The following is a 13,132-nucleotide window of genomic DNA, read 5'->3' as shown; positions in this document are numbered from 1 at the left end:
TCCTAATCCTCTCGTCCTCCTCCCCTTCTTCTCCACAAACCCCACTCTCTTCTAGCCCTGATGATGTTACCTAGTTGGGTCATGAAATGTTTGCAAGAAAACAGCCAAGCTCAGAGAGCACCAAGGACCTCCTCCTTCCTTTTCTCCTCCTCCTCCTCCTCCCTCTCCCTCTTCCCCCCTTCTTCTCCCCTTCCTCCTCCATTTCTACTTCTTCTTTGGAAAAAAAAACACAAGTTGGCTTTTGAAAAAGCCCCTTTGAGTAGATTTAAGGTACTGTTGGTCCTGGATTTTGCAGGGATTTTGGAATGTGTTGATCACATATCATGGTCATTCCCATCAATGGCCATACAGGTTGTCCTCGACTTACAACGGTTCATTTTGTGACCTTGGGAAATTACAATGGCACTGGAAAAAAAGTGACTTACGACTGTTTTTCACACTTACAACCATTACAGCAGCCACGCGGTCACTGAGGGTGACTCATATTTATGACCGTCGCAGTGTCCTGGATCACGTGTTCCCCTTATGCGACCTTCTGATCTTTCAAGCCCAAAATTTCTGCGGCTACGTGAAACAGTTGTTAAGTGAGTTTTTCTCCTTTCTTGCCCCAATTCTTAAGCGAATCACTTGCCGTTGATGAGTTAGTAACATGGTTGTTAAGTGAATCTGGCTTCCCCGTTGATTTTCCTTGCCAAAAGGTCACAAAAGGGGATCGCATGACCTTGGGGGGGGGGACAGCAATGGTCGTAAGTCCGAGTCAGTTGCCAGGCATCTGAATTTTAATCACGTGACCAGGGGATACTGCAATGGCCGTAAGTGTGAAAAACGTTCGTGCGTCGCTTTTTCGGTGCCGTTTTTAACTTTGAACGGTCACTAAATGAGTTGCAAGTCGAGAACTACCTGTACTTTCAGGTGTCTTTCCTGAAGCAAAAGAAGGATCGTGAAGAACACAGGAGATTTACTCGGAGACAGCAAAAGGACAACTCTTTAACTGCAAAAAGACACATGCAATATGCTTGCGCAATTTTGGCATTGTGGGCTTTTATCATCATCCTCTTTTAATAACCTCATCATCCCTTGCGGGGTGGAGTCTGGGCAACTGAATGGAGCCGAGTATTTACTGGCCGGATGCCTTTCCTGTCGCCAATGCGGAGGTTTTTTTTCAGCAGATATATTCCCAGTGTGCCCAGAGAGAGAAATATCTGCCTCTACCTAGGATTGAACTAGGATCCCGATTGTAAGGTGAGAGCTCCACCTGTAGGCCACCGCACCGCTCGCACTGTGGGCTTTTAAAGCTGCTCAAAAAGTTGACTCAAAGAATTGAGATATTTAATTGTGAATGTTTTAACAGCGGCTAGAATTGTATTTGCTAAAAATTGGAAAAAAGAGAAAATACCTATTGAGGATGAAGTTGTTAAGAAAATTATGGAATATGCTGAAATGAGTAAATTGACATTTGAAATCAGTGAACAAGAGGCTAAAGAATACTATTTGATATAGGATTTGTTTTATCAATGGCTAGATAATAAAACATGGAGATGAAGTATGAAATATGAAATTAAGGATAAAATATATGTAGTGTTTTCTTATGGGAGATAAGCCTTTGTTAAATAATTGCTAAATGAGAATAATAATATAAAGGGATATATAAAATTGTCAAATAAGAGAAATTAAAAGATTTGTAATCCTGGATTTGAGATTAAGCACAAAAGAATCTTAACCGATCGACACACTTTCTGTGATTGTATTGAATGATGGTTGTTTTTATGTTTTGTTATGTTTAAAAAATAAAAAAAAAATTAAAAAATTGATCCAAAAATAATTGAGGTGTTGCCCACAACTCATAATCCCTTGCGGGGTGGAGTCTGAGCAAATGAACGGAATTATACCATGTCTATTGCTCTGGACACTGAGTGTTTACTGGCTGGATGCCTTTCCTGTCACCAATGCAGAGTTTTTTTTCAGCAGATATATTCTCATTGTGCCCAGAGAGAGAAATATCTGCCGCTACTTAGGATCGAACTCACAGCCTCCCAATTGTGAGGCGAGAGCTCCACCTCTAGGCCACCGCACCACTCCCACATCCATACTAGAAAGTCAATCGTTCGTGCTTTAAACCGTGATTTATTAGATGGCATATACATAAATGTGCAGTGATCTTGCGTTCTCTTTTCTTCCGTGGAAAGCCGCTGTGTAATTTTCCTCCGCTCACATCAGATCTGTTTAGCTGAAACTTAAAAGGAATAGATAAGTCTTAAAGAATATTATGAGAATTACCCATCCAACAAGTGTTTGCTTTGTTGTTTTGAAAATAAGGTGAGGGAGGAGAGGGAAACACATCCCTTTCTTAGGCTGATCGAAAAAAGCTCCCTTATGATACCAATTCTACCAGAAGGGGTGGAGAAGGTCCAGGGACATTTGCCATCCACACATCTGGATTTTGCAATCCTGTTCTGACCTAAGCTTCCCCTGCAGCACAAAGCTGAGTCCTCCTCCCGATAAACCCCTTTTATTTAATTTACAGTGAATTCCTCTCCAGCAAAGTCTTTGTTGTAGTCCGCAGCAGCCTGCGGAGCTAGCAGCGGAGTCAGACAGCGATGAGGCTGAGGAAGAACATGGGCCAGTCCTGGAGTCTGGGGAAGGCCCGGACGAGGGCTCTGCGTCAGAGGCAGAGTTGGGGCCAGGGCCATCTCGGAGAGATACGCATACTCCGGAGCCTCCAGAGGCAGATAGTAGAGAGGCAGAGGAACAGGAGGAGCCTGTTCCTAGTGCACACATTCAAAGAGCTGCCAGAAGGCAAGAGTGGCTAAAGCAAAAGGGACGACTCAGGAGTAAGGCCATGAGATGATTGGCCCCTCCCAGAAGGCTTAAAAGAGCAGCAACGGCTCTTGGGATCTTTGTAGGAAAGCAACGTTGCTACATTTGTTTCTTGTCGGCGTCTCTTGTTTCTGAAGGTCATGGGGCTTTGCCAAGAAAAGCCTTTGGCAGGGTGCCAAAGAAGACAAAGGTTGGTGATAAGGCCGAAGGACTGTTCATGAAGAATTTGTTTTGGACTTAATTTGAACTAAGCTGAGAATGAAGTAATTCTCAGCTGTTCTAATAAAATATGTTTGTTTAGCACTGATTGTGTCTGGTAATAACTACTTGGGCCTAGGTCACAACAGTCCTCTCCCGCAATCTTTCGAGATAGGGTTACAATTCACAATTACCGACTTTTATCAGGCTTGGAGAGTGGCCAGGCCGATATCTTTCAGACTGCACACTGTAACTGACAATACTTGGCAAGAATGCAGGAACAGATCTTCACTCGAATGAACTAATTGTCTCCTGCAAACTCCTTTCCGCTTTGCTCCTCTCTATTCCCTCTGGGAGGGGCCATTCACCGTCCACCTGTGGCTTTACTCCTGAGTCGACCCTTGTTCTTTAGCTTGTTCCCTTCTCCTGGCAACGCACACTGGAAACAGGCTCCAGCTGTTCTTCTACCTCACTGATGTCCGACTCCGAAGGCATCTGACAACTGCCAGATGGCCCTGGCCCCATCTCTGCCTCTGACGCAGAGCCCTCCCCAGACTCCAGGACTGGCCCATGTTCCTCCCCAACCTCCTCACTGTCCGAATCTGCTGCCAGATCCGCTGGCCGCTGGCGGGCCACAACAAGTCCTCCATTTCTGTCTTTTTAGAATTAAAATGGAACAGCAAGAAAAAAAAGGGCTTTGCCTACAGCAGCCGTTGGTCTTACAAAATAAACTCATCTTTGCCAGAGGCAAAAACCGGGTTCTAGATTGCAGGAGGTTGCCCACCTCAGCTTTCGAGAGGCTTACCTTGTTTTTTCCGATGTGTTACTCTCTTCTGATCTAGAAAAAGACCTGGAAAGCAACAATAGTCAAGATGATTTAAGAGAGTCTTGGTTGGTATAGGTGACCCAACTTTGCGGGTCCATCCCGTTCAAAGCAACTTACTCGGAATCCTCATCCAGTTCATCATCTTCGAAGCAAGATTTTTTGATACGTTTCCATTTAACAGCCAGAAGGCTGCTTCCAATAATAATGGGCAGGAACAGGAAAATGCTAAGCAGGATCCACGTCCTCATGGTGTCTTCTCTGGCCTTTTTTGCAAGATCTAGATAGGAAGAGGTCATCCGCGTCAAAATTGAATGGCCTTTTCTCCACAGAGAGGGAGGGAACAGCCTTCCATCCTTCCGAGGTGGGTAAAATGAGGACCCAGATCGTTGGGGGCAAGCGGCTGACTCTGTCGACCGCTTAGAAAGGGCTTTAGAGCACTGTGAAGCAGTATATAAGTCTAAAGGCTATTACCTTTCCTTCCTTCCTTCCTTCCTTCCTTCCTTCCTTCCTTCCTTCCTCCCTTCCTTCCATCCATCCATCCATCCATGCTGCACAGTGTTTGGAATGCAGCATTGCAGGCTGACTCTGCCCACAGTCAGGAGTTTGATTCTGACTGGCTCAAGGTTGACTCAGCCTTTCATCCTCCCAAGGTCGGTAAAATGAGGACCCAGATTGTTGGGGGACAAGAGCACTGACATTGTAAACCACTTAGAGAGGTCTCTAAAGTACTGTGAAGCGGTATATAAATCTAAGTGCTATTGCTATTTTCCTTCCTTTCTCCCTTCCTTCCCTCCCTCCCTCTCTCTCAGTGGTTAGAATGCAGTATTGCAGGATAATTCTGCCAACAGCCAGCAGTTCGATCCTGATCGGCTCAATGACATTGCTCCTAGAAGCACGAAGCCGAGAACACCAGCCTGAAGATGACGAATGAAACTTCGTCGAAACGTTGCCAAGACACCTCCAATTTTACGCGGGAGAAAACCCGAATAACCAAAGACCTACATACAAACACCCGCGAAAACCTCAGAAAACACACACACACACACACACACACACATATATATATATATGATGTTTGAAGTGTCCTGGGGTCATAAATTTAAAAGAAAGGAGGGGGCCGGCCTCTGCTCATTCAAAGGGCTGGATTGATTGATTGGTTTGGCTGGAGAACGTCCCTGTAGGATACAACTGACTGACCCAGATCCAGATAGCGAAGTCCGCTGTCAATACTTCCTCCCATCGGGCTTCCTTTTATCCGACAGTCTGGAGGAGCCCAGCCTGGGTCGCAGTGGCAATTTCTTTTGTTGTTGCATACCTGAAAAAAACCAATCAGAGAAAACCTGAATGGATTTAAATCTTGCGGTCGAGTGTTTCCAAATGGGAGGATGCTTTTGGCGAGTGGAATGGAAGGGAACAGAAAAGAATGGAACAGAACAGAACAGAACAGAACGGAATGGAATGGAACGGAATGAACCAGATCAGAACCGAATAGAATATGGAATGAAATAGAATATGGAATGGAAAGGAACAGAACGGAACAGAACGGAACAGAACCGAATAGAATATGGAATGAAATAGAATATGGAATGGAAAGAACAGAACAGAACAGAACCAAATAGAATATGGAATGAAATAGAATATGGAACGGAACAGAACCGAATAGAATATGGAATGAAATACAATATGGAATGGAAAGAAACAGAACAGAACAGAATAGAATATGGAATGAAATAGAATATGGAATGGAAAGAACAGTACAGAATAGAACAGAATAGAATATGGAATGAAATAGAATATGGAATGGAAAGAATGGAACAGAACAGAATAGAATATGGAATGGAAAGGAACAGAACAGAGCAGAGCAGAATAGAATAGAATATGGAATGAAATAGAATATGGAATGGAACAGAACAGAACAGAACAGAACAGAACAGAACAGAACAGAACAGAACAGAACAGAATAGAATAGAATAGAATAGAATAGAATAGAATAGAATAGAATAGAATATGAAATGAAATGAAATAAAATATGGAATGGAAAGAATGGAACAGAACAGAATAGAATATGGACTGGAATGGAATATGGAATGGAGAGGAATGGAATGGAACAAATCGAATCATAACATCACATCACATCACATCACAACACAACATAACACAACAATGGAATGAAGAATGGAAAGAAAATGGAACGGAGTGGAGTGGAATAGAATTCCTCAACTTGCAACTAAAGATACAATAGCATTGAAAAATGACTGTTTTTGACTTATGACTGGTTTTCACACTTGCAGTCACAGCAGCATCCTCATGCCCAAGGATGACAAACATCGCACTAGGCCTGTGAAGGAGAACCTATGGAACCTATGCACTGACTAGGCCAACCTGGTCTCCCACTCCAAATTGGCTTTTTCACAACCAAGATGCTTTCCTCTCCTCTTTTGGCCCAAGAAAGAAAGAAACTCCCCCTTTTTTTAAAAAAAATAAATAATAAAATTCATGGGAAATCTTTTTTTTCCCTTTTTGACTTACCCCATGTCCTGAGCATTTCTTCGCAGAGTTACAATCATAATTCAGATTTCCATGGTTTTCGCATTTTTGTCTGAGGCAAATCTACAAGGAATAATATATATATATATATATATATATATATATATATATATATATATATATATATATATATATATATATATATATATATAATTTTTTTAGGTTTTAAAACAAGAAAGGCTTTTTTTTTCAAAAGGCTTCATTTATTGGATAGTTAGACTGATGTGCCGCATTTCCTCTGGGAGGTTAAGGCATTGTATAAAGCCTTCCCTCATTTTTCTCCATCATAACACTGTGAGGTACAGCAGAGAGATGGTGACTTGATCGAAACTCATCATCACAGCTTATCCCAAAGGTGTTTTTTCAGGAGGCACCTGGAGTTTGTTGTTTTTTTCTTTTGAAGATGTTTCACTTCTCATCCAAGAAGCTTCTTCAGCTCTGACTGGATGGTGGGGAATGGAAGGATTTAGATTCCTTGCAGACAGCTGGTCATTTGCTTCAATGACCCTCTGAAAGGATGCAGATGACCAGCTGTCTGCAAGGAATATAAAGAAAGAGATGTGGATAGATGATAGATAGATAGATAGATAGATAGATAGATAGATAGATAGATAGATAGATAGATGATACAGAGAGAAACACAGAGAGACAGAGAGAAAGACAGAGACACAGACAGAGAAACACAGAGAGAGAGAGAGAGAGAGAGACAAAGGCAGACAGAGAGAGAGAGAAAGAGAGAGAGACAGAGACAGACAGACAGACAGAGAGAGACAGAGACAGAGACAGAGACAGAGACAGAGAGAGACAGAGACAGAGACAGAGACAGAGACAGACAGACTGAGAGACAGAGACAGACTGAGAGACAGAGACAGACTGAGAGAGACAGACAGAGAGAGAGAGAGACAGACAGACAGAGAGAGAAACACACAGAGAGAGAGAGAGAGATGGAGAGAGAGAGACAGACAGAGACAGACAGACAGACAGAGACAGAGAAAGACAGAGACAGACAGACAGGGACAGAGACAGAGACAGAGACAGACAGATCGAGAAACAGACAGACTGAGAGAGACAGAGAGAGAGAGAGAGACAGAGACAGAGAGACAGAGACAGAGACAGTGAGAGACAGACAGAGAGAGACAGAGAGAGACAGACAGACAGAGAGAGACAGAGAGACAGAGACAGAGAGAGAGACAGAGTGGCCTGCGCGTATTGTGGCTGATCCCGACGACGAGGAGGCTGTTGTGGTGTCACGCCAGCAGCATGTGCAGCCGGCGCTCGAGTTGGACAGCGAGGAGGCTGAAGAAGATGTGGTGCCAGAGGCAGAGATTCAGCCAGGGCCTTCAGAACCTCCAGAAGCTCCTTCAAGTGAAGAGGCTGAAGCGGAGGAGCCTCTTCTCGATGCACGGGCGCGCAGAGCTGCCAAAAGGCAGGAGTAGTTACCCAGGAGGATGTCTCCTCGAGAGTAAAGGCTTGGGGCTAATTGGCCACTCCCTTAGCCTATTTAAGTTTGCACACAGCTTGTAAACGTTGCAGGAAACAACGCACGTTCGCTCGCTGGTCATTGAATGTGGATTGTCTTTGCAAACCTGGCTTCTGGGCTCTCTGCCAACTCTCGTAAGGCTTTTATCTTATCTGTGGACTTTCTGGCAGGCTGTTAAGGACGTTTTTAACTAACAGCCTGCATTTGCAAAAGACGGTGTTTTTGAAGTAAACGGAGTTTTGTTTGGAGTTTTGTGTGTGCTACATTCTTCGGGTTCCGTAGCTGGGGCAGAACAAGAAGCTCTGACATGATAGTGGTCGGAGGCCGGAAACAGCTTGTTTCCCAACTTCCGGTGCGCGCCGGAGATGAGCTAGGGCAACCCTCGCGTGCCCACCGATATGGCTCCGCGTGCCACAGGTTCGCCATCATGGTTCTAAAGAACCTCTTATCTCCTAAGCTTCTACTATGGTACTGATACTCCACTGGACAGATGTGTAACACGTACGCTCAGAGGCACCCGTATTTGAGGAATTCAGGATGAACCCTTGGCAGAAGACCAAAGTCTGAAATTCTAGATCCTAAGATCTAAGGATCTTAGATCTAAGATCCTAAGAAAAGTGGTATCATTGTTGTTATCGTTGAGCATAATTCAAAATATTGTCATGTTGATGATGACCGGTCACACAGCCAGATGTTTAGATGACTGGTCACACAGCCAGATGTTTCATGTAGATGAAATCTGCCAATTTCTTCCACCGACTTGAGGTACCTGGGATAAGCTAATGAACAGTAACAGAGTTGGAAGGGACCTCGGAGGTCATCTAACCCAACCCCCTGCTCACGCAGGAGATCTATACTAGGGATTCGAACCGCCGAACTTCTGACCTTTCTCATTGACAAGCTCAGTGTCTTAGCCACTGAGCCACCTAGTCAGGGGGCTGTTGTTATCTGATGGTGTTATATCGGTATCATGTCAGAAAGCATTACCCATGATTGTTGATCAATATTATTGATCTATATGGATCATCTGCCTTTCTCCAGATGTTTCTCCTACCAACATGTTATTTTGCCTACTACAGGATTAGTATTACTTAAAAACACCACTGTCATCATCCTGATCCAGGATGTTTTCCTTACCTTACCAAGTCCGCATTTTGTACCCTCTTTCACCATCATAGGGTCGGGTGTGCCTTCTGGATGTTTAAGGTCCAATGAAACGCAGACAACATTCTTCACCGGCATATACAAGACGGGGACGTTAATTTTAGTGTAAGGAGTGCCGTAAGGATATGTGCAAATTAACTTTCCACACCTGAGATCCCTGTAAAAATTGAGGTGAGGTGAGGTGAAGATGAAGGGGAACAGGGAATAGGATAGGGGAGGGGAGGGGAGAGGAGAGGAAAAAGGAAAGGAGAGCAGAGCAGAGGAGAGGAAAGGAGAGGAGAGGAGAGGAAAAAGGAAAGGAGAGAAGAAGAGAGGAGAGGAAAGGAAAAAGGAAAGGAAAGGAAAAGAGAGGAGAGGAGAGGAGAGGAGAGGAGAGGAAAAAGGAAAGGAAAGGAAAAGAGAGGAGAGGAGAGGAGAGGAAAAAGGAAAGGAGAGGAGAGGAGAGGAGGGGAGGGGAGGGGAGGGGAGGGAAGGGAAGGGAAGGGAAGGGAAGGGAAGGGAAGAGACAGTGTTTATTAAAGTCCACAATAACCAATACTGGAAAATAAAAATTATTATCTATAAAAAAAATAAATAAAACAATATTATAATATAATAATATAATATAATATAATATAATATAATATAATATAATATAATATAATATAATATAATATAATATAATATAATATAATATAATATAATATAATATAATATAATATAATATAATATAATATAATATAATATAAAATATAATATAATATAATAATACAATACAATACAATACAATACAATACAATACAATACAATACAATACAATACAATATATAACATAACAATAAATATAACATAACACAACACAACAGAACATAATATAATAATAGAGTGGAGTGGAGTGGAGTGGAGTAGAGTACAGTAGAGTGCAGTGCAGTGCAGTGCAGTGCAGTGCAGTGAAATATAACATATATAATATGCAAACAATATAATATAATGCAATATAGTAACATAACATGATATATAGCATAAGATGATACGATATGATATAATAATATTGACTTATCCAACACAATCCATTATAATTCATTAATTTATGATATAATTCATCAGGGAAACCCTTGCTTCCGGAAATGGTGGATGCTCCATCACTAAAGGTTTTTTTAAAAAAGAGACTGGACGGCCTTTGTCTTACATGGTATAGGATCTCCTGTTGGAGCAGGGGGTTGGACTAGAAGACCTCCAGGGTCCCTTCCAACCTTGTTATTTGATGTTCTATAATCTGGTCCAAGAAAACTTGGGCCAAGGATCAAACCTCATTCCCTCCAATAGCCCCAGAACAGAACATTTAAACGTATCCTTCATTGCCTAATCACCTACCGAAGAGAGCAAGTTTTAAAGTTCCTTTTGAGATCGATGCCACAGTGCCCAAATCTATCAGCCTGGCTATTCACTTCGTAGCAGACTTGTGGAGCGTTTCTTGACCCTGCGCAGGGTTTGGTTAGAAGAGCAAAAATATATCATTGGAGACAGGGGTGGGTTTCATTTTTTTTCCCTACCGGTTCTGTGGGCGTGGCTTGGTGGGCGTGGCATGGCTTGGTGGGCGTGGCAGGGGAAGGTTACTGCAAAATCCCCATTTCCTCCCAATCAGCTGGGACTCGGGAGGCAGAGAATAGATGGGGGCGGGGCCAGTCAGAATTTTTACTACCGGTTCTCCGAACTACTCAAAATTTCCGCTACCGGTTCGCTAGAACTGGTCAGAACCTGCTGAAACTCATCTCTGATTTGAGACTTTTTTCCCTGGCAATGTTTTAACTTATATACGAATGAGGCTGTTTGTCCCAAAGGTGCTTTTTCAGGAGGCAACTGGACTTGCTTGTTTTTTCTTTTGAAGACGTTTGGCTTCTCATCCAAGAAGCTTCTTCAGCTCTGACTGGATGGTGGGGAATGGAAGGATTTATATTCCTTGCAGACAGCTGGTCGTTTGCTTCAATGACCCTTTGAAAGGATGCAGATGACCAGCTGTCTGCAAGGAATATAAAGAGAGAGATGTGGATAGATAGATAGATAGATAGATAGATAGATAGATAGATAGATAGATAGATACAGACAGAGAGAGAGAGAGACAGAGAGAGAGAGAGACAGAGAGAGAGACAGAGAGAAAGACAGAGAGAGAGACAGAGAGAGAAACACACAGAGAGACAAAGGCAGACAGAGAGAGACAGAGAGAGAGACAGAGAGAGAGAGAGAGAGAGAGAGAGAGACAGACAGACAGACAGACAGAGAGAGAGAGAGAGGGAGGGAGGGAGAGGGAGAGGGAGAGGGAGAGAGAGAGAGAGAGAGAGAGACAGAGAGAGAGACAGAGACAGAGAGACAAAGACAGAGACAGAGACAGACAGACAGAGACAGAGATAGAGAAAGACAGACAGACAGACAGACAGAGAGAGAGACAGAGAGAGACAGAGATAGACAGAGAGAGAGACAGAGACAGAGAGAGAGACAGAGACAGACAGACCGAGAGACAGAGACAGACCAAGAGAGACAGACAGACAGACAGAGACAGAGAGACAGACAGAGACAGAGAGAGAGAGAGAGACAGTGAGAGACAGAGAGAGAGAGAGAGAGACAGACAGGGTTAGGGTTAGGGTGTGGGTGTGGGTGTGTATGTGTGTGTGTGTGTAGTCCTGACTGGCAGGTCTCCATTCACTTTTGTTTCATGCTATAAACTGAGAGGAGCCTTAGAGTCGTTCTTTCTCTCTAAGGCATGCCGGTACCTATCATTTGGGATAATCTTTAAATTGAGAAGTAGTAGTTGATCGTTCCCAAGACTTACGCTAAGGAAACCTGACTCAAAGCTGATGATAAAAATGGCTGAGAATCATCTTTCTGCACAAAAGGGGGGGGGGAAGGTGATCCCAGAAGAAAGGCAAGTGGTTGGTTGAGGATGTTAAACCACGGTCAGGAGAAGTCTCGCTTGCATTAAGGGGAGAGAGAAAGAATCGAAAGAATGAGTCGTTTCAACCTACGTGATCCGAAGAATTCCTGGCAATGCAAGTCGGCTGATTGACAAGATCCACTATAACAGAAGCCGGTGTTAGAAGCACAGCCGGCACCATTCTGGACATAAACATTGTCCGGGCAAATAGCCGAACTCCCATTGCAGTACTCGGGAAAGTCGCAATGCTTGTCTAACGGTTGTCTACATATTGTGTCTCTTGGCTTGAACTAGGGAAAGACATAAAAGAATTAAATGGACAAGGAACATCACATGATGTTATATTTGGAATGGAATGGAATGGAATGGAATAGAATAGAATAGAATAGAATGGAATGGAATGGAATGGAATGGAATGGAATGGAATGGAATGGAATGGAATGGAATAGAATAGAATAGAATAGAATAGAATGGAATGGAATGGAATGGAATGGAATGGAATGGAATGGAATGGAATGGAATAGAATAGAATAGAATAGAATAGAATAGAATAGAATAGAATAGAATAGAATAGAATAGAATAGAATAGAATAGAATAGAATAGAATAGAATAGAATAGAATAATAAATATGGAATGGAATGGAATGGAATGGAATGGGACGGGACGGGATGGGACTGGAAGAGAAGAGAAGAGAAGAGAAGAGAAGAGAAGAGAAGAGAAGAGAAGAGAAGAGAAGAGAAGAGAAGGGAAGAGAAGAGAAGGGAAGAGAAGGGAAGAGAAGAGAAGAGAAGAGAAGAGGAATGGAATGGAATGGAATGGAATGGGCTGAACTAGAACAGAACAGAACAGAACAGGAATGGAATGGAATGGAATGGAATGGACTGTACTTCAGGACTGACAATGCCTTACCTTGCAATGGAATGGAATGGAATGGAATGGAATGGAATGGAATGGAATGGAATGGAATGGAATGGAATATAACAGAACAGAACAGAACAAAACAAAACTGAACAGGAATGGAATGGAATGGAATGGAATGGACTTTAGGACTTACGATGCCTTACCTTGCAATGGAATGGAATGGAATGGAATGGAATGGAATATAACAGAACAGAACAGGAATGGAATCGAATGGACTGGACTGGACTGGACTGGACTGGACTAGACTAGACTAGACTAGACTACACTAGA

General features: G+C 43.0%; 1 protein-coding gene across 1 annotated transcript in view; it reads right to left on the bottom strand.

Moving 5' to 3' along the window:
- Nucleotides 1-2,104: 2,104 nt before the first annotated feature.
- The window catches only part of LOC132711241 (disintegrin and metalloproteinase domain-containing protein 32-like), a 29,133-nt gene continuing 18,105 nt past the window's right edge, over nucleotides 2,105-13,132 (bottom strand). Inside the window, exons 14-21 of the mRNA XM_087875823.1 lie at nucleotides 12,032-12,230; nucleotides 10,386-10,491; nucleotides 9,006-9,189; nucleotides 6,371-6,451; nucleotides 5,039-5,156; nucleotides 3,959-4,118; nucleotides 3,821-3,865; nucleotides 2,105-2,233 (exon numbers count right to left, since the gene is read on the bottom strand). Of these exons, the coding sequence (XP_087731949.1) occupies nucleotides 2,224-2,233; nucleotides 3,821-3,865; nucleotides 3,959-4,118; nucleotides 5,039-5,156; nucleotides 6,371-6,451; nucleotides 9,006-9,189; nucleotides 10,386-10,491; nucleotides 12,032-12,230 (903 nt within the window). The 3' untranslated portion in view covers nucleotides 2,105-2,223. The remainder of the gene's footprint in view (nucleotides 2,234-3,820; nucleotides 3,866-3,958; nucleotides 4,119-5,038; nucleotides 5,157-6,370; nucleotides 6,452-9,005; nucleotides 9,190-10,385; nucleotides 10,492-12,031; nucleotides 12,231-13,132) is intronic.

The sequence above is a fragment of the Pantherophis guttatus genome, chromosome 9, assembly GCF_059756535.1.
Source record: "Pantherophis guttatus breed Tessera chromosome 9, ASM5975653v1, whole genome shotgun sequence".
Taxonomy (NCBI): domain Eukaryota; kingdom Metazoa; phylum Chordata; class Lepidosauria; order Squamata; family Colubridae; genus Pantherophis; species Pantherophis guttatus.
The sequence above is the reverse complement of the archived record's forward strand: the minus strand, read 5'-3'. Positions and strand labels throughout refer to the sequence as shown.